At 51.3% G+C, this 20,691-nt stretch overlaps 1 protein-coding gene across 1 annotated transcript in view; it reads right to left on the reverse strand.

Annotated features, from left to right (window-relative positions):
• MAP4 (microtubule associated protein 4) overlaps positions 1 to 20,691 on the reverse strand; it is a 93,661-nt gene that overhangs the window by 15,633 nt on the left and 57,337 nt on the right. Inside the window, exons 12-14 of the mRNA XM_079301197.1 lie at positions 6,515 to 6,615; positions 5,551 to 5,757; positions 3,224 to 3,398 (exon numbers count right to left, since the gene is read on the reverse strand). Of these exons, the coding sequence (XP_079157323.1) occupies positions 3,224 to 3,398; positions 5,551 to 5,757; positions 6,515 to 6,615 (483 nt within the window). The remainder of the gene's footprint in view (positions 1 to 3,223; positions 3,399 to 5,550; positions 5,758 to 6,514; positions 6,616 to 20,691) is intronic.

The raw sequence follows: 20,691 nt of genomic DNA on the forward strand, positions 1-20,691 counted from the left end.
AGAGAAAATAAGTGACCTGAAAATACCTGAAAAAGTGAAACTATGCAATGTCAAAGCTGGACTTTGCACACACATTTCATGGGAGACAGTGACTTCTTCACCCCAAACTTATTATCCTCTGCCTCAGCACAGCACAGGAGAAACTCAATTCACGGAATCACCAAGGCTGGAGAAGCCAAGTCCATCCAGCCCAGCTGTCCCCAGAGCCACCCCCAGCTCTGAAACCTCTCTGGGGACAGGGACTCCAGCCCTGCCCTGCCCAGCCCCTCCCAGTGCCTGCCCACCCTCTCCAGAGGAATATTCCCAATATCCAAGCCAAGCCTGCCTCTCCTCCTGTCCCTGTTCCCTGGAGCACAGCCTGACCCCAGCTGTCCCCTCTCTAAAGGAGCTGCTCAGAGCTGTGACCCCAAGAGCTCCAGTGTCCCCACACAGCCACACATCACCCAAACCACACCAACCTAATCCAAACCAAACCAACCAACCCAACTAAACCAACCTAATCCAAGCCAAGCCAAACCAAACCAAACCAAACCAAACCAAACCAAACCAAACCAAACCAAACCAAACCAAACCAACCACACCAACCCAACCACACCAACCTAATCCAAACCAAACCAACCAACCCAACTAAACCAACCTAATCCAAGCCAAGCCAAACCAAACCAAACCAAACCAAACCAAACCAAACCAAACCAAACCAACCACACCAACCCAGCCACACCAACCTAATCCAAACCAAACCAACCACCCCAACTAAACCAACCTAATCCAAACCAAACCAAACCAAACCAACCACACCAACCCAACCACACCAACCTAATCCAAACCAAACCAACCAACCCAACTAAACCAACCTAATCCAAGCCAAACCAAACCAAACCAAACCAAACCAAACCAAACCAAACCAAACCAACCTAATCCAAACCAAACCAAACCAAACCAACCACACCAACCCAACCACACCAACCTAATCCAAACCAAACCAACCAACCCAACTAAACCAACCTAATCCAAGCCAAACCAAACCAAACCAAACCAAACCAAACCAAACCAAACCAAACCAAACCAAACCAACCACACCAACCCAACCACACCAACCTAATCCAAACCAAACCAACCAACCCAACTAAACCAACCTAATCCAAACCAAACCAAACCAAACCAACCACACCAACCCAACCACACCAACCTAATCCAAACCAAACCAAACTAAACCAAACCAAACCAACCCAACCACACCAACCTAATCCAAACCAAACCAACCAACCCAACCAAACCAACCTAATCCAAACCAAACCAAACCAAACTAAACCAATCCAACCAACCCAACCCAACCAACTCAACCCAAACCAACCCAACTAATCTAATCCTATCCAATCCAATTCAAACCAATCCAACCAAACCAAGCCAATCAAATCAACCCAACCCAATCCAAACCAATCAAGCCAAGCTAAGTCAATCAAATCAACCCAACCCAATCCAACCAATCCAATCCAACCCTACTCAATCAAACCAACCCAACCTGAACCAAACTGAACCATACCAAACCCAACCCAACCAACCCAACCGAACCTGAACTGAACTATACCAAACCAAATCCAATCCAACCAAACCCAACCTAATCCAACCAAACCAACCAACCCAAATTGAACCAAACCAAAACAACTCAACCCAAGCAACCCCAACCCTGAGCCCTGGGTTCGTGGTGTTTCCCTGAGGCCCCAGGGCACCATCCACCCTCTGTCCCAGCCCTGCTCCCACCTCCCCCAGAACAGGACCCCCTGCTCTCCCCATTCCTGCCTGTGCCCTGCATTCCCAGATCTCAGCCTCCATCCCTGACCTCTCACCAAGGGCTCTGCCTGAGCCCTGGCAGGGTCCCACCATGCTCCTGCCCCTCTCCCTCTGCCTCTTGGATCAGCCTCCCTGCAGCTCTGCATCGCTGCCTCCGTCTCCTTTCACATGGCAGCAGCAAACACCCCTTTGTTTGTGGCTCCTTTTGGGCAGCAGCAATGAACCCAACTCATTAGAACAGCTCCTGCATTCCTGGGCTCCAGTCTGCCTCCAGGACCACACAAAATGAGTTTCACCAGCATGTCCATGGGATCAGCCAGGACACGTGGCTCTTGGAATGTGCAACACCTTCTCTGCACTTGATTAATTGGATTTTCCACCCAGAGCATAAAATCTGGGATGTCCTTCAGGCCAAATCTATCCCAACACAGGTAAAACACGACAGTTCTTTAGGGAAAGCTGGGATATGAATCCATGCTTTGGGATTCAAACCAATCTGTATTATTTTGCACATTTTTTTGCACATTTTGCCAATGATGCCCAGTCATTTGTAAAGACTTGAAAAGACTTAACTATAATTTTACCTGATGTTACATCTCTTGAGCTCCATTAAAAGGAGAGAGAACAGCATCAGTTTATCTAAAAACTGCTCAGGTTTCCTGTTGAACTCATGGGAAGTTCCCTCTTTAGCAGCAGCATGAGTGGGACACAGGGATGAAGCTGATGTGATTTCAGCTCCAAATTCTCCCTGCTCTTCTAAAAAACCTCCACTTCTGCTCAACCCCTTTTGAATTTCACACACCAGTTCAGGTGTTTCAACTCCTCTATTGAAGATTTGCTTTCCCAAGCTCTTATTTAGCATTTATTCTGTTCCTATGGCAAAATAGAGGACGCCCACTCTTAAATTAAGTGTGCCTAGTAATTGAATTAACCCTGGATCACACAGAGCTGAAGGGAATTTGGAAGAGGAAGAATCCAGACAGTGATGGAGTGAACTCTTCCAGAGGTGAAGACCCCACCAGTGCCCTGGCAGCCTTTTCCATGAAGGAACATTCCCAAAATCCACCTGAGGCTGTTCCCTCTCCTCCTGTCCCTGTCCCTGTCCCTGTCCCCTCCTGCCAGGGAGTTGTGCAGGTTTGATCTTCCCAAAGAGAATTTCCTGTGTTTCTCTGTGACAAGTTCAACCTGTGCAGGGCCAGGGGTTGGCCTTTGGTGGGTCCAGCTCAGGATATTCTGTGATTCTGTGATTCTGTGCAGTTGTGTTTTCCATACCCTCAGTTTGGTCTGGCTTCTGAAAAAACCAGACTGCCCATCCCACTGCCTTCCCCTGCTGTTCCTGAACTCCTGGGGATTCATTCAGCTGTGTCCCCCTGCCAGGGACAGTGGGAGCTGCAGTGGCCCTGGCAGGATGGCAGGAGGAGAGGACACTCACACGTTGGTCTCTTGGCAGGAGCCAGGGTGGTTTTGGCAGCAGCCGCTGCCGCCACCGGCGACGGCGCCGTGGTCCTGGGGGCAGCAGAGGAGCTCCTGGCAGGAGTTCTGGCAGTGCTGGAGGATGGGGGCTTGGACAGGGAGCTCCTCTTCTCTGTGGGCTTTGCATCTGTGACCTGGAAAGGAGAAGGGATGTCAGAAGAGCTGGAGTGGCACCGGCACAGCACCGAGCTCAGGAGAGGCTGGGAGGAACAAACTGCTGGGACCCTCCAACAGCTGGCACTGCTGAAAGGCCACAGTGCAATTAAAGGAGAATTCATTAAAATGGGCAGAAAGGAGGGATGGAGTGGAGGGCTGCACACACAGACCCAGCTCCCACTCAGCCCTTGATGTGTGGAGGCCTCTCCAGATGGGAAAGAGGTTTTGATTTCTGGGGAAAATGGAACCATAACAACAGCAGCAATGCTCCTGGGAGAGGTTCCCATCCTCCCTAAGCTGCACTTTGTTAGGACATCAGGGGGTCCATGGCTCATCCCTCACTTGGAAAACTCTTTCCTGCTCAGGCACTTGTTTGTCAACTGCCTGATCTGTGAAGTATGAAAATACTGAATTAATGCCTGGCCATAAATATTATTTTATCACAAAGGGATTCAGAATGATGCAAAAACTTGAACCAATCCAAAGTCAACAGCCCAGAGAAAAGTGCAGATTTACACCTGGGCTTTCATTTACCTTCTGTTATCTTTAGTTAGTTCTAAAAGACACTCAAGTGCAGTAAACTGAGCTTATAAGAGCAGGAGCGTTCAGCAATCAGTGAAAGATTCTGAACCAGATTTTGATGTTCCCTTTTAAACTTGAATCCCTCTACTCTGTAAGGTCACAAGTTAACACAGGGGACATCCAAGGGACACCTCCCACTCCTGACACATGGGGACTCCCTGCTCATCTGGAAGATGCAGCACTGTCCTGGATCCTCTCTTTTGGGGAGTTACCCATCTCCACTAAGTGTTATCAGTCCCCCAGTGCAGCTCTGCAGTGAGCAGACATCAGAAAATGACCCTTGGTGGGAAACATGCAGAGTTCACAGGGATTTGTTTTTCTCCAATATTCACATCAAAGGTCTCCAGTCAGGTTTCCCATGTTCTTGTCTGGATTTAGGAGCTGAATTGGGAAAGAATTGTTCCCTGGGAGGGTGGGGAGGCCCTGGAATCCTGGATCCCTGGAATAGCCAAGGTCAGGCTGGATGAGTTTGGAGCAGCCTGGGACAGTGGGGGGGGTCCCTGCCATGGCTGGGGTGGGATGGGATGGGATAGGATGGGATAATGGGATGGGATATTGGGATGGGATGGGATATTGGGATGGGATGGGATATTGGGATGGGATGGGATATTGGGATGGGATATTGGGATGGGATGGGATGGGATGGGATAGGATGGGATAATGGGATGGGATGGATGGGATGGGATAATGGGATGGGATAATGGGATAATGGGATGGGATGGGATATTGGGATGGGATGGGATAATGGGATGGGATGGGATATTGGGATGGGATAATGGGATGGGATGGGATAATGGGATGGGATGGGATAATGGGATGGGATGGATGGGATGGGATAATGGGATGGGATGGGATATTGGGATGGGATGGGATGGGATGGGATGGGATGGGATGGGATGGGATGGGACGGGATGGGATAATGGGATGGGATAATGGGATAATGGGATGGGATGGGATGAGATGGGATGGATGGGATGGGATAATGGGATGGGATAATGGGATGGGATGGGATATTGGGATGGGATGAGATGGGATAATGGGATGGGATGGGATGGGATAATGGGATGGGATGGGATAATGGGATGGGATGGGATATTGGGATGGGATGGGATGAGATGGGATGGATGGGATGGGATAATGGGATAATGGGATGGGATGGGATAATGGGATGGGATGGGATGGGATAATGGGATGGGATGGGATGGGATAATGGGATGGGATGGGATGGGATAATGGGATGGGATGGGATGGGATGGGATGGGATGGGATGGGATGGGATAATGGGATGGGATGGGATATTGGGATGGGATGGGATATTGGGATGGGATAATGGGATGGGATAATGGGATGGGATGGGCTTTAAGGTCCCTCCCACCCCACCCCCCCCAGCCTGGGACCCCTGAGTGCTCCCTGCAGCTCATCAGACAATCCCAGCACTACCCTCATCTTTATCTCTCTGTGGTGAGCACTGAGTGCAGGGACACCAGGCCATCCCCACACTGAGTGCCAAGGCTGCCCTCGCCCCTGCTGGGCAGCAGCAGCTCTTACCTTTGGTTTAGTGTCTTTAGCAGTGAGGCTGGAGGGCCTGCTGCTGGTCCCAGGCCGTTTGGAGGTGCTGCCTGCAGCAGGACCTGCACTGGGGCTCGTGGCCTTTTTGTTTGTGCCCAGGGGGGCTGAGCTGGGCCTCTTGGGGCTGCTGGTGGCCGAGGGCTTGGCTTTCACTGCTGCCTTGGGGGTGCAGCTGGGTGCAGCAGCCTTTAGGGTTGGGCCAAAAAGCAAAATCCGGGATAAAACCAAAGAAATACAACAAAAAATAGTGCATTGTAAACCAAAACATTGAGCTGCAACAACAGAAAAGTGATATTTTAAAGGAATCAAATAATAATAATAATAATAATAATAATAATAATAATAATAATAATAATAATAATAATAATAATAATAATCAGCTTTCTGTTTTCTGAGTGCAACAAAGACAGAAGTGCAGCAGCCTCTAGGGCTGGAGGGGGGGGTTCTGCCATTCAATTCCAAACCAACAGGATTTATTTCAGCAGCACTGAAAGCAACAGAAGGAATGGCTGCTAAAGCTGGATTAGTAATTGGGTGCTCCTGGCATGCAGAGCTACAAATCCACAGGCCCTGGCTTTGCAATTATGGGCACACAGGGATTGAGAGCTCCAAATCCCCATGGGATCAGCTCCACGGTCACATGGGGGGCCCCCAGCCCCCCCCTGGGGATTTGGGGGGACTCCTGGGAGCAATGTGGTGGGGACACCTCACAGAGCACATCCACTCTGTGTTTACTCCAGCTGCAGTCACCAGCAGCAGCCAGGGCATCCACTGAAATGAGCCCCCACACTTGGATCAAAGTTTGCCCCTGGGGGGGTTTGCTGCAGGGAAAGGGCTCAGAGAGGCAGCTCAGAAAACAGAATTTGGGCTGGCAGAGCTGAGGAAGCAGAGAAGCAAAGGGAAGCAGTGGCAGTGGAGCTGCTGCCCAGGGAACAGCCCCTACCTTGCTCTTCTTCTCAGGGCTGGGGGGCAGCTCCTTGTTGGGAGGGGCTGTGATGTCATTGCCACTCACTGCCTCAGCTGCTTTGGGCTCCTCTGCTTTGCCTGGGGGAGGAATGAACATCTGTAAGTTTAAGCTCTTTTTTTTTTTTTTTTTTTTAATGTATTTTTTAGTATACTGTTATTCAACACAGCAGCAGCAGGAGACAGAACTGACACTGCACAGGTTGGTGTTAGTGGAGAATTTCCTAAACCTCAGAATACCTGCAGGAAGAAAAGATTTTCCTTGTAACAGGACAGGTTCATCCAGATGCTGTGAAATTCTGATTTCTCAAATAATCCCAGTGGGAAAAAGCAGGCAGTTTAATTTAAACACACTGAGCCCCCCTTGGAGCACAGAGCTCAGACTCAGCTCCAGCAAGTGCCAGATTTCCCTGGATTGTTCCTTCTGGCCATTGTCACCTGAGCTGTGACACACCCAAGGAGAGCAGCATCACCTCCTGCTGTCCTCTGAAAACCCAGACCCCAAACCAGTGTCCAGCCACAGCACCAGCACCAAAACATCCATTTGGGAGCAGTTTTCTCCCTAAATCCCTGCAATCCCACAGCAGCAGCTTCCCCAAAATCAATCCCTTCCATTCCTGAGCTGCTGGAATTCCAGGCAGGACCCTGTGCCAAGAGCCCAGCACAAATTCCTGCATCTCTCCTGGCATCTGGGCATCCCAATCCAGCCTTATCTGTGTTGGACACTGCTTTTTATAACCCTGCAACAGACTGTGACAAGCCCAGGGTAACATTTGCAGCAGCCTGTTTGCACATCTTTTGGAAATTATGATTTCTATTCCTGGTTTTGCTGCTTGTCAGACCTGACAGGAGCATCTCAGAGGATGGTTCAGGCCTGGGACAAGCCAGGAAAACAAAGTGTGGAATTGTTTTTTATATTCTGACTCCAGGGTAAGTTCAGGATAAGCCTTTCCCCCCTTGAATTGGTTTAACCCCTTCCTACCCATCTGCCTTTCCAGTTCTGCAGCACTGGGCTGAGCATCCTGGGCACATGGGGGAGGCTTGAGAAGGGAAAGCAGCAAAGAGCAGAGGCTGAACACCTGTCTGAATGCAAAACTCTAAGGAACTGTGCCTGTTCACCTGGAAAATCCATTTTTATTGCAGCTGATCTGTGCTGGCCCCTCTCTACCTGGTTCCTCCCCTGCATTTCAGTAATTTCACCTGCCAGCTCCCTCACAGCAGTGCCAGCAGCAGCTGCCAGCAGCTCCCCCTCCTCACAAACAACCCCCTGCCCACTCCCTTCCCTCTGTGCTGGCAATTCACCAAATATCCCTGACATCCAGGTGACTTCCCAGCTGCTGCCATTCATTATTTCAGCTAATTCAGCACCAACATCAAACCTCTGGCTGATGAGGGGCTGAACCTCCCTGCCAAGAATTCCCAGGGTCAGGAAATGTTCCTCAAATCCCACAACGTCCAAAGGTTCAGATTTGAACTCCAGCAGCTTCCACATGAATTTCATGGTATTTCATGCTGCTTAAAAGGTGAATAAAAAACAGAATAAGGCACAATAATGGCTCCCACTGCCAGAGGGAAGGAATGGATGGATATAGGGAATTCCTGGCTGGGATGGAATTCCCAGAGCAGCTGTGGCTGCCCCTGGATCCCTGGCAGTGCCCAAGGTCAGGCTGGAAGGAACTGGGAACAACCTGGGGCAGTGGGAGGTGTCCCTGCCATGGCTGGGGTGGCACTGAATGGGATTTAAGGTCCTTCCATAATGATTTTTATATTATTATTATTAAGCAATAATAATAATAGAATCATCAAAATATTTAGGGAAACTGGCCAGAGAACTTCCCTACTTGAGGGGCTGTAATTCAGGCTCCATCTCTCACAGGCTCTGACATTCCAGGACACACAGCCCTGCACCATCCCCCAGGGATTACAGGAGGATGGGTTTGGGGTTTAATGTTCATTTGTCCTGTGCTCATCAGGACATTTGCTCTCATTCATGGTTTAATTATGAGGGTGTTCTCAGAGCAGGGAACTGGGACCATCTCCTAGTTACAGGGAATATTAGGAAAAGCTGCCAAACCTTAATCAAATTTGTTCATTAGGCTGCAAGAATTATTTAGGAGACTTTTCAGTTTGCTAGCTCCCCCAAGCACAGCAAGAACCCCCCTGGAAGATATTTATTTGAAAGGCATTTTGTTGGAGCTGCCCTGAGCTGGCTCCTCCAGCCTTGCTGAGTCAGCACAATGCAAGCACCCCGAGGGACAGGGGCTGCAAGGGGACAGGGAAGGACATTCCCAGCTGGCACCTGCAGGAATTATTGTCTGTGCCTGCAGGAATTATTGTCTGTGCCCGCAGGAATTGTCTGTCTGTGCCCAGGGTGGGTTGGGATGGGCTGGGAGCACTGGGACAGTGGCAGCTGTCCCTGCCATGGATGGGGACTGGATGGGCTTTAAGGTCCCTCCCAACCCCAACCAGCCTGGAATTCTGTATTTCAGTGCACAATGAGAACAAATGACTCCACAACAATCCCTAAACCCCCAAACTGCAGGGTTTTGTTTGGGTTTTACCAGTGAGGAAGGAGCAAACTCCTCAGTGGCCTCGTGTAACAGCACCAGGAGTGATCCAGTGCTCCAGGATGGGAAGGTCACTGGGATGGGACTGTTCTGCCTGGGCTGTGCTTTGCACATGGTTTATTCAGATGGTTTTTGAGCATTTGGTTTCAAATTTTGCTCTCATAATCTTTGTTATAAAAGTTTGTTTGCTGCCCTTACAGCCACAGGTCTGGGTGAGCTGTGCAGAGATAACTGAGCTGGCACAGCTCTCACAGCCAGGAACATCACAATTCTAAAACTTATTTTCTGCTCTTTGTAATTTTTACTCTGTTCATCTCTGGATTTATCCTCTCCTGGAAGCAAACAAAGCAGTAAATGCAACTAAATGTTTTCTACATGTGCACTTTTGAGGATTTTCAGAACACAAGAGAGACCAGACAGAAATAGCTGAAAATACTTCAAATTCCCATCTCTCCAGGCTGCTGTGGGGCTGGAGCTGAGCACCCCAAGGTGCCCAGGCTGAGCCCCCCAAGCCCCACAGCAGCTGCAGGTGGCACACTCTGGGTTTATCCCACGTGGATCCATCCATGCCAGAGCTCCTGGTACAGGGTGAGCTGGGCCAAGCCAGCCCTGAGCTGCAGCCAAGGCCACCCACTGAGCCCAGAGCACCAAAACTGTGTCTGGCAAAGCCCCACTGGAGCCAACAAGGTAAAAAAACTGATTTTAAAATCAATCTGTGTCCAGAAAACAGGTGCTTGCCATGGCTGGATGAAGGACACAGGGAATAACACCACATGGGTTTGGATAGAAGTGGAGTCAGAGGGAACAAGACTTAGAATAAGTCAGCAGGGGTGATCTTCTGATTAATTATTCTGATTTACAGAATAATAATAATAGTAGTAATAATAATGATGAGATTATCTGTGCCAAAACTACACTCAGGAAAGCAAGATTTAGCTCCCTGTGCTACAAGCCAACAACAGTCCTGCTAGAGATCTGAAAAATGGGAAATGCAGCTCTCAGGATTTGCCTTGTTCCAGCAGGGTGAGCCACTAATGAGGGATGTGACTGCCAGAGCCAGGGCTGGGGACACACAGGGAGTGGGGATGGATCCTATAGGGACAGATCCTGTGGGGACAGATCCTATAGGGACAGATCCTACAGGGACAGATCCTGCAGGGACAGATCCTACAGGGACAGATCCTGTAGGGACAGATCCTGTAGGGACAGATCCTACAGGGACAGATCCTACAGGGACAGATCCTGTAGGGACAGATCCTGTATGGACAGATCCTATAGGGACAGATCCTGTAGGGACAGATCCTGTGGGGACAGATCCTGCAGGGACAGATCCTACAGGGACAGATCCTACAGGGACAGATCCTGTAGGGACAGATCCTGTAGGGACAGATCCTACAGGGACAGATCCTACAGGGACAGATCCTGTATGGACGGATCCTGCAGGGACAGATCCTACAGGGACAGATCCTACAGGGACAGATCCTGTAGGGACAGATCCTGTAGGGACAGATCCTACAGGGACAGATCCTACAGGGACAGATCCTGTATGGACAGATCCTATAGGGACAGATCCTGTAGGGACAGATCCTGTAGGGACAGATCCTGTGGGGACAGATCCTGTATGGACAGATCCTGTATGGACAGATCCTGTATGGACGGATCCTACAGGGACAGATCCTACAGGGACAGATCCTACAGGGACAGATCCTGTAGGGACAGATCCTGTGGGGACAGATCCTGCAGGGACAGATACTGTATGGACAGATCCTGTATGGACAGATCCTGTGGGGACAGATCCTGCAGGGACAGATCCTACAGGGACAGATCCTGCAGGGACAGATCCTGTATGGACAGATCCTGCAGGGACAGATCCTACGGGGACAGATCCTGCAGGGACAGATCCTGCGGGGACAGATCCTGCAGGGACAGATCCTGTAGGGACAGATCCTGTATGGACAGATCCTGCGGGGACAGATCCTGTATGGACAGATCCTGTATGGACAGATCCTGCAGGGACAGATCCTGCAGGGACAGATCCTGTATGGACAGATCCTGCAGGGACAGATCCTGCAGGGACAGATCCTGTATGGACAGATCCTGTATGGACAGATCCTGCAGGGACAGATCCTGCAGGGACAGATCCTGTATGGACAGATCCTGCAGGGACAGATCCTGCAGGGACAGATCCTGTATGGACAGATCCTGCAGGGACAGATCCTGCAGGGACAGATCCTGTATGGACAGATCCTGCAGGGACAGATCCTGCAGGGACAGATCCTGTATGGACAGATCCTGCAGGGACAGATCCTGTAGGGACAGATCCTGTATGGACGGATCCTGTATGGACACTGCCCCACCTGGGATGTGTTGGCAGCTGCCTGGGATGGGAATTTTGGGGCCTGAGGACAGTCCCAGTGTGATTTATCCTTCAGCTCTCAGTTCTCTGTCACTGCCTCTCTCCTGTGGTTCCAACTCAGGTTCTTTAGAAGAGTGAGAACCTAACACAACACAAAGTGGGAGAGGCAATGGCTTGGGAGCCTTTTCCCCAAAAAGCCCAGAGTAGAACAGCTCCTGTATCAGCTGTGGAAAGGCTCAACATGCAGCAGTCTGACCCTGATTTCCTGAAAACTTCCCAGTCTGGACACTGAGTCTCTCCCCAAAGGCTCCAGCACACCCCAAGGAGGTGTCCCTGCCATGGCAGGGGACACTGGATGGGGTTTAGGGTCCCTCCCATCCCAAACCATCCTGTGAGCTCAGCAGAGCAGCTGCAGGACATCCCTGCCTTGGGCACTGGGGCTGAGCCAGCCCAGCCTGAGTCCCCCTGGCACAGGGGTGCCCTCCATCCCCCCACTCCTCCAAAGCCTCCCTGAAACCACATCCACATGGGGAGCTATGCACAGAATTCCAAACCCCCCACTCCTCAGAAACCCAGCTCTGTGCCCCTGCAGGGAATTGCAGCTGCCTGTGCCCAGCACACCCAGTGCTGAACTGGGATAACAGGACAAGGCAGCTGAAGGGATGAGGGCAGTCCTGTACCCCAAACCCCACCAGACTGCTCTGGGTGAGCTCATTCTGAGCATCTCCAGCCAGGGAGATTCCACATCTGGGGCTTCTCCTCCAACACCTGATCAGCCTCCTGGTTAAAAAAAAACAACAAAAAAATCCTCAAAAAAAGCTAAAATCCCACAATTCCCAAGTTGCTGGCAGAAGCTGTTTTACAGCTTTGCTGAAATCTCTCACAAGTCACCCAGCATGGTTTGCTTTCAGCTGCTGCTGCTATTTTGGTTTGCTGACCCATATTCCTATCCTGGAAAAACAGAACTGTCTCCTCTTGTTCACAGCTTCTCTGTCACTGATGACTTTTCAGACAGCAGCCATCAGCAGCTCCCTCCCAGGCTGAGGAGTCTTTTTGGCCACTGCCTGTGAGCTGCTCCACTGAGATGTTTTATTTATCACACCTCCCATTCTAGAGAGCCTCTGGAGGATGAGGTGTGGATTGAGACATTGTACTCATCCCATGCAATCCCAGAATGGTTTGGGATGGAGAGATCCTGAAAATCATCAACCCTCTGCCCTGGCAGGGACACCTCCCACTGTCCCAGGTGCTCCAAACCCTGTCCAGCCTGGCCTGGACACTCCAGGGATCCAGGGAACATCCTCATCTTCTCTGGGCACCCTCACAACCAAGAATTTTTTCCCTAAATCTCCACCTGACCTTTCCCTCTTTCAAATATTACTATTTACAAATTGACAGGTTTTTTTTTTTCTTTTGCTCTCTCTCTTTCTGAATTCCTACAACTCCACTTGCTGCAGGAAGGGCACACAAACATCCTTATGCCACCTCCATCCTCCAAAGCCAGGCTCAGCTCTGAGCTGAAGCCAGGAGGGGCACACACCCTCCCAGGGCCCTTCACCTTCACTTTTGTGTCACAGCTCTCAGGAAAGCTGCCACTGTGTGTGGAAAAACCCAAACAGGCACCAAACCTGGAAAGCTTTGCTGTTTGTACTCCCTGAAGAAGTGAAAGGAGGCAACTCAGAGGAAAGAGTGCAGGAGGATCTTTGTCAAGTGAAACCCTGGCACTGTCTGATGAATCACAGAAGGCAGGAGTGTGCAGCAATTCCTCAAACAGCAAGAGCAGCATTCCCCAAAACCACCCTCCATGCCAAAGAAGAGCCTGGCAGGGTCTATCTGGGCTCCTCCCAAAGGGACAGAAATGTTCCTGTGCTCTGGCACCATGGCAGGCAAAGGCAGGATCTGGAACCCCTTCTGCTTTTTGGGATTCTTGTACTGTGTCCCATCCAGAGGAATGGGAACATTCCCAGCCCTGCCAGAGCTCCAGCAGCCTTTGGACAGAGCTCTCAGGGGTGCTCAGGGTGGGATTTTGGGGTGTCTGTGCAGGGCCAGGGGCTGATCAATGATCCCTGTGGGTCCCTCCTGCCTCAGCTATCCCATGATTTTCTACAATTCCTTTCTCCCTCTAACAAAGGAGCATTTCCATGGTATTTGAGGCTGTATGCCCTCAGTGCTGCCCCTGCTGTGCCTCTGGCTCTGTGTGACAGGTCCCTGTGTCACCTGCCTTGCCCAGCATGAACCAGGCCAGGCTCATCCCCAGATCCCCAGCCAGGGATATCCAGCAGCCTAAGCTCAACTAAAACATCATTCAATGAAACAGCTCCATAATTCTCCTCAGGATTAGAGTCATCAGCTGAAAATCCATTAAGAGAAATAGATTAAGCAATAAGGCAATGACCATCCTTGTCTTTACTCTCCCTCCTGAATGTAAACAACCACTGGAACAAAACCTGCCCATGTGGAGCCACAGAGAGGCAGCAGCTCCCTGGAGGAGCAGCTGCATCCCAAAAACCACCCTCAAATAAAACCTTTCCCAAAAAGGTTCTTAAAGAAAAGTACCCACAAATACAACAAAATCTTCCTTTGGGCAGAAATGCAACCCTGAGCTGCTTCCTCCTCTCCAGGAAAGGCTAAATCAACATTTACTGCTTGACCCAAATACAGAGGGCTCAGCATTTTATTTGGTAACAAATGCAACTCAGTCCATGTGGACATTTTCCCTTGTTACCAAGAATTGAGAATAAAGCAGATTTCCCTTTTGCTTGCATTTGTAAACCAAGGCTCCAGGATTGTTAAGTCTCTATTTTGATCCCAGCAAGGGAAATCCTAAATCAGAACAAGCTAAACCAGCATCTCCCATCAAAGTGACCCAGCAGCAAAGCCACACCTGAACTGGAGCTGCCCTGGGCAGGTATCAGTGAGGAGCAGGGAGGAAACAGAGCCCAAATTCCTGCTCCAGGCTGGCCCTAAAGCTGCTCTGAGACTCTCCAGGTGGCCAAACTGAGCTTGGGCAGTGCCTGGGCCAGGGAATTCACTTGGAATTCAGAGATTTGCAGACTGATTTGGGTTGGGAGGGACCTGAAATCCCATCCAGTGCCAGCCCTGCCATGGGGACACCTCCCCCTGTCCCAGGTGATCCAAACCCCAGTGTCCATCCTGCCCTGGGCACTGCCAGGATCCAGGGGCAGCCACAGCTGCTCTGGAAATTCCCAATTCCCAGTATCCATCCCATTTCTCTGGCAGTGGAGCCATTCCCTGTGTCTGTCCCTCCATCCCTTGTCCCCATCCCTCTCCATCTTTTTAGTGTCTGAAGGAATAAAACTGCTGCTCACTGCTCAAAATGCACCATAAAGACACTCCTGCCTTGGAACTCGAGCACAAAGGTGTCACTAAAGATCCAACAAATTCCAGTGAGGTTCCTCTGCGTGCCCCAGTTCCAGCCAGGCACAGAGCAGCTGCAATCATTTCTGGTTTTCCTCCTCCCCTGTTATAAACACAATTTTCTGTAAGGAACCTGCCAGCCCCCAGTGCTGGGCTGACACTCCTGATCCCATCACTGCCTTCAGTCAGTGCAAACCTGAGCTCCTGGATTCTGTGCTCACCCAAACCACAGTGCTCTGCTGAAAAAAATACCCTTCAGGAGACTGGAAATTATGCTGGATTTTATGGATTTTAAGGAAACCTGAGTTGGAAAGCCAGGATGGTTTCCTGGTGCAAACACTGAGCTGGTGTTGGGTGTGACAAACACAAGCTAAAATTTCTGATGTTTCAGAGCAGGAAACATCTGAGGGAGATGCCAAGGAAATGAGAGAAGCAGAAGTGAAGGACATCACCACTGGAGGTGACCCTGGGGACAAATAAATGCCAATAAATCACACAGTGGGGGGTCAAAGCTGCCCTGAGTGCTGGGACAACCTGTCCAGGGAGATTGGATTCCTGAGGAACTCAGGGAGCTGGGCAGCTCCTGGGGCTCAGCTCTGATCAGGACTAACCTGCAGCCAGGATCGCCTGGCTGAAAATACCCACTGTGGGCACGCCAGGGGTTTGACCAGGAGCACCTCTGGGGCAGCTTGTAAAAGGAAATTACACCAAAATTGAACTAAAATTGAAATAAACGTGCCATCACCACATGGGCTTTAAGGTCCCTTCCAATCAAACCATCCTGGATTCTGTCTGCAAGGAAGAGAACTTTTATGTACAATTCTATGAATTCTTTCTATTAAAAGAACACAAGAGGAGCAGATATTTAGCAAAAAATCCCACAGCCCTGAGTGGGCAGAAATGCTTGAAGTGGAGATACTATATAAATGATTAGGGTCAGGTTGCACAATTATTTAAAGTATTTTTAGGGTGAAAAAAGGTGCAAGTGACAGAATTTGTTACCCCAGCTGTAAGGTCAGGGTGAACAGATGGAACAGGCAGAAGAGAGGGATTAACAAAAAAGCAGAAAAAACTTCTTTGTGTCAGAGAAAATGGATCCAGTGAGTGCTCTGCTTGATGTGGAGCTGCAAGGTGAGAGCCAGGATGGGGCAGGGAGGCTGAGCAGCATCCAGGATAAAAACTGAGCCTGGATGAAAAGCACACTCAGTTATTTTTACTATTTTTACAGGGAAAGATCCTCAGCACAGAAAGTTTGAAAGCTTTTCAGGAACATCTGAGGAATTTCTGTCTGGTCTCTCTTGTGTTCTGAAAATCCTCAAAAGTGCACATGTAGAAAACATTTAGTTGCATTTACTGCTTTGTTTGTTTCCAGGAGAAATTAAATCCAGAGATGAAAAGAGTAAAAATTACAAAGAGCAGAAAAATAAGTTTTAGAATTGTGATGTTCCTGGCTGTGAGAGCTGTGCCAGCTCAGTTATCTCTGCACAGCTCACCCAGACCTCTGGCTGTAAGGGCAGCAAACAAACTTTTATAACAAAGATTATGAGAGCAAAATTTGAAACCAAATGCTCAAAAACCATCTGAATAAACCATGTGCAAAGCACAGCCCAGGCAGAACACTGGGAGCTCTCCCATCCCAGTGACCTTTCCATCCCTGGTGCTCAGCCCCTCTGGGGAAAACATGTCAATCCACTCCAGAGGAGGTTTGAAATGTCTGTCTGATTTAAAGATTCCCACAGAGCTGTGGGAACAGCTGCCAGAATTCACCAGCCAAGCCAAATTGGAGCTCCCAGTTGTCCAAAATATGAATCTTGCTGCTGATTTGTCTTGTAGTTAAACCTTGGTGTCAGGGCAGGTGTTGGCAAATCCCACCACTCCAAAAAACCTGGCACATGGAGAAGTGTCAGAAAACACCATCACCCCAAACATCCTTTTCTGGCACATGAAAAGTATCAGCAAACTCCTAAAACTGTGACATGAAAAGTGCCATCAAACCCCAGAAAAACTGAGGCATGAAAGATGTCAGCAAATCCCCAAAAATCTGATATGAAAGGTGATGGCAAACCCCTTCACCCTGAGAACTCTGTGACATGAAAGGAGTCATCAAACCCCAAAAATCCTGGGACATGAAAAGTATCAGCAAACCCCCAAAACTGTGACATGAAAGGTGTCATCAAACCCCAAAACACCTGGGTATTAAAGGTGTCAGCAAACCCCCAAAAATCTGACATGAAAGATGATGGCAAACCCCTTCACCTGAGGACTCTGTGACATGAAGGGTGTGCACAAACACATAATTTTGGGGTTTTTCTCCATATTTGCTGCCAGTATCTCTTTACTCCTGCCAGGTTTCACTTCCTAGGACAACTGATGACTCTTTAATGCTCAGGTACAAAATCCAGCCCAGGTGAGCACTGGGTCTGAGCTGAGCCAAGGGAACATGGCCAGGTGTGCTGTCCCACCTGGGCTGGAGGCAGGACCCCCCTGTGCCCCCAGGGCAGCTCTGCTCAGGCTCCAAGGAGCTCTGTCCCTCGAGCCAGCCCTGGGGAACAGAGAGGATGGAAAGGGAAGAACCTCCCCATCCTCAGCACCCCATCCCTGGTGTGTCCAAGGGTTTGGGATGTGGGAGGTGTCCCTGCCCATGGAAGGGCTTTGAGGTCCCTCCAAGCTGCAATTCTGTGGTTCAGTGAAAAGATGAGACACTGTCACATCACAGAGGGGACTTTGAACTGCCCAAACCTTGTTCCACAGCTCCCAAACCTGAGACAGGAAAGTGAAGCACCTCATAGAAATAATGAGAAAGCAGAGCCCTAACTCAGCAGGGCAGTCAGAGTGGGTGCTGGCTGTGCTGAGCAGACAGACCCACATGGGCAGCCTGAGTGACCATGGGGTGTCACTCACACACCACAAACCAGAGCAGACCCCGGGCTGTCAGCACAGCCCCACCGGGACTGCCTCTGCACACCCGTGTTTCACCCTCCACACCGGGACAGTTTCCGTTTTACACCATCCCTCTGAGAAGCTGACAAACCAGCCGGCTACAGAACGATACAAAAAATTCTCTTGCCAATCTCTTGTCTTTATCCCCTGACACATTTTCTCTCCTCTCGGCAGACAAAGCACAAGCACCGGCGTGGCATCCAAACTCTGGGCAAAAAACAGGTTTATTGCTGGCTGGGGCTGGCAAGGGGGACACAGAGATGTTCCAGGCGGGAGAACAAAGATTAACTACTCTTCTCACAGATTTAAAATCCGGGAAGGGTGACCTCATACAGCACAGCACCGCTGAAACAACAAACCCCAGAGAACACAACGAGCTGCTATTGACCCTCGCAATGGGAACGGCTCCATTCCAACGGGGGGTTTGGGAAAGAGCTTCCAGAAAGTGACCGGGAAATTCCACTTTGAATTTCAGCACCGGCAAGAGCTTAACTCCAATAAATCATTGCACCCATCACTCTTGTGCTCCCCTCAAACAGAAACAGCAAAAGGTGCCAGGAGCTTAAGGGAAAAGCAGGATCCGCAGATTTTTTTGGCAGGGGCTGAAAGGTTTTGACTTTCTGTCACCCTGCTCTCACAATACAGCTCGTGAAAGGGGGAGGCGTGAACCCCCGAAAACCTGAAAATCGCTCAAGTTTAGCATCCCAACAAGCCGCTCACACCTGCTGCTGCACAATTAATTTCCCCGTTTCCCCTCTATCTCTAGCTGTGTAAAACCCATCCTTTGTTGGGAGTGCGGGCACGGCCGGTGCCGCTCTGCAGGCGCTCTAAAGTCACTCCCAGCTGCTGTCCGGGGTAAAAAGCAGTAACACAGCACCACGTGTAAAAAGCGGTAACATACCCTCACGTGTTAAATCTGCCTGCTTGGGAGCCGCGGGGCTCTGCACGCCGCTGGCCTCGACCTCTTTTCTCTCCGTCTTGCCGGGCTCCATCTCGCCGCCCCTGCCCTTGGGAGCACCGAGCGCCGCCGCTCCATCGCCGCCGTTCCTCTTGTCGCTCCCGTCGCGGCCGCCGGGCTCGGGGCTTTGCTCCAGCTTGCTGGGGGGCACGCTGGGGCTGCCCGGCTCCTTGCCGAGCTCCTTGGTGCCGCCGCTCTCCTCGCGTTTCTTGGCGGCCGGCTCCTCCCGCGGGGCCGGGGGCTGCGCGGGGCTCGGCGGGGCCGGGGGCTCCTCGGCCAGCGGCAGGCACCGCTTCATGGCCGGGCTGGGCTGGCGCCGCTGGCTCAGGCTGCTGCTCGGAGAGAGCAGCCCAGTGGCGACGTCTTCTCTAAGCACCGGCTCAGGGTATTTATCGGCCAGGTTAAGGGTTAGGGGCACCGACAAGTGAGAGCACTCTGACATCGCACGCCTCATCGCCTTCCTCTGGTGGGCAGCCCTGGCCAGCGAACTGCCCTCACTGCCCAGCTGCTCCAACATCTCCTCCTCCTCCTCCTCCTCCATCTCGGGGCTCTCGCTGCTTTTGGACTCGTCCTGGGCCAGCTCCACGGTGGTGGTCGGAGGGGCGGCTTTGGGAGCTGGGGAGGGGGGACAGAGCCCGCCGTGCCCGGAGCTGGCATTGAGCACCCCGGGGGCTGCATCTTTATTCACGGCCGCTTCCTTAGAGCCCGAGAGGCTCGGCAGGACGGGCTGGAAATTGGGGTTCCAGACGCTGATCTCCTGCTCCTTCGTGCATCTGCCGGCATCGCTCTCCGGCACGGACACACGGGGCAGCTTCGGCTCCGGCTGCCCCTTGCTCTCCACCCCAGCCTTACCCACGGCTTTCTCCTGGTCGGTGATGGATTCATTTTTCCCCAGCCCAGGAGCGGGTTTTTCGGCTCCTGCCTGTCCCACGCGGAAATCGGTGGCTTTAGGGTTCCCCAAGCTCCCTTCAGCGGCAGGAAAGCTTTCCGAAATCAAAGACCAGCTCTCAAGGTGACCTGCAGCCGCCTGGTACTTCATGCCCGGCACCTCAATCTCTCTTTTGTCTTTCTGAGCTATTTTGAGCTCTTTGTCCAGCTTTCCCTCGAAGAAGCAGAGCTTATCCTCATCCGTGAACCCAGCGTTCTTCACCAGCCCGTCCTTCATGGGTCCCCCCGCGTTGACGCTCAAGCCGATCTCATGCAGCTTCCCCTCCGTCCTCTGCCACTCGAACTCGGTTTTGCCGAACTCCTTGGCGCTCTCCATGCGGCGGAAGGCTGCGGGGAAGCTCTCGGGGCTCGGGGCTCTCAGGTCGGAGCGCTGCTCGGGCAGGGACATCGCGGCTGCCGGCGCTCGGGCTGGGCTGGGCGCTGCCGTGACGCGCGGCGTGCCCCGGTGCTGGCGGCGGTCCGCGATCCCTCCCACCCGCACGGCGCCTTCGCTTGCTGCACACCGCCTTAATTTACTGCACAGCGCCTTGGTTTACTGCACAGAGCCCTGGCTTGCTGCACACCCCCTTGGCTCACTGCACACCGCCGCTAGTGCGGGAGGAACCCGCACTTGGCATCCTTTTGTCAGGAGTCCTCGGGAATTGCCTGCGCAAGGCGAGAGCCCGGCGCTGGGATGAGGCTGCCGCGGGGTTAATCGGTTTTTGCGGCTCTCCTTTTGCTGTGATCGATGCTTTGATCGGTATCAATTCCTGCTGATCCTCATTCCTGCTCAGCCGTCCCAAGAACACGCACGACCCAAGGTCAAAAATCCCCCCCCTCTCCCCGGCCCAGCAAAAGGCACAGTGCAGAATGAGCTCATTCAGCACAAGGGCTTTGTTTGCTGGGAATTTTAATATATTCTTCTGGAGTCAACAGTGATCACAAGTCCTGCTGTAATGAGGATTTCACAATTCACAAACCGTGTTGCTCCCGTAAGCAAGAGGACAAAGATGAAAAGGATGGGATGTGTT

Source organism: Erithacus rubecula, assembly GCF_903797595.1.
Source record: "Erithacus rubecula genome assembly, chromosome: 3".
In the NCBI taxonomy this organism is placed as follows: Eukaryota; Metazoa; Chordata; class Aves; order Passeriformes; family Muscicapidae; genus Erithacus; species Erithacus rubecula.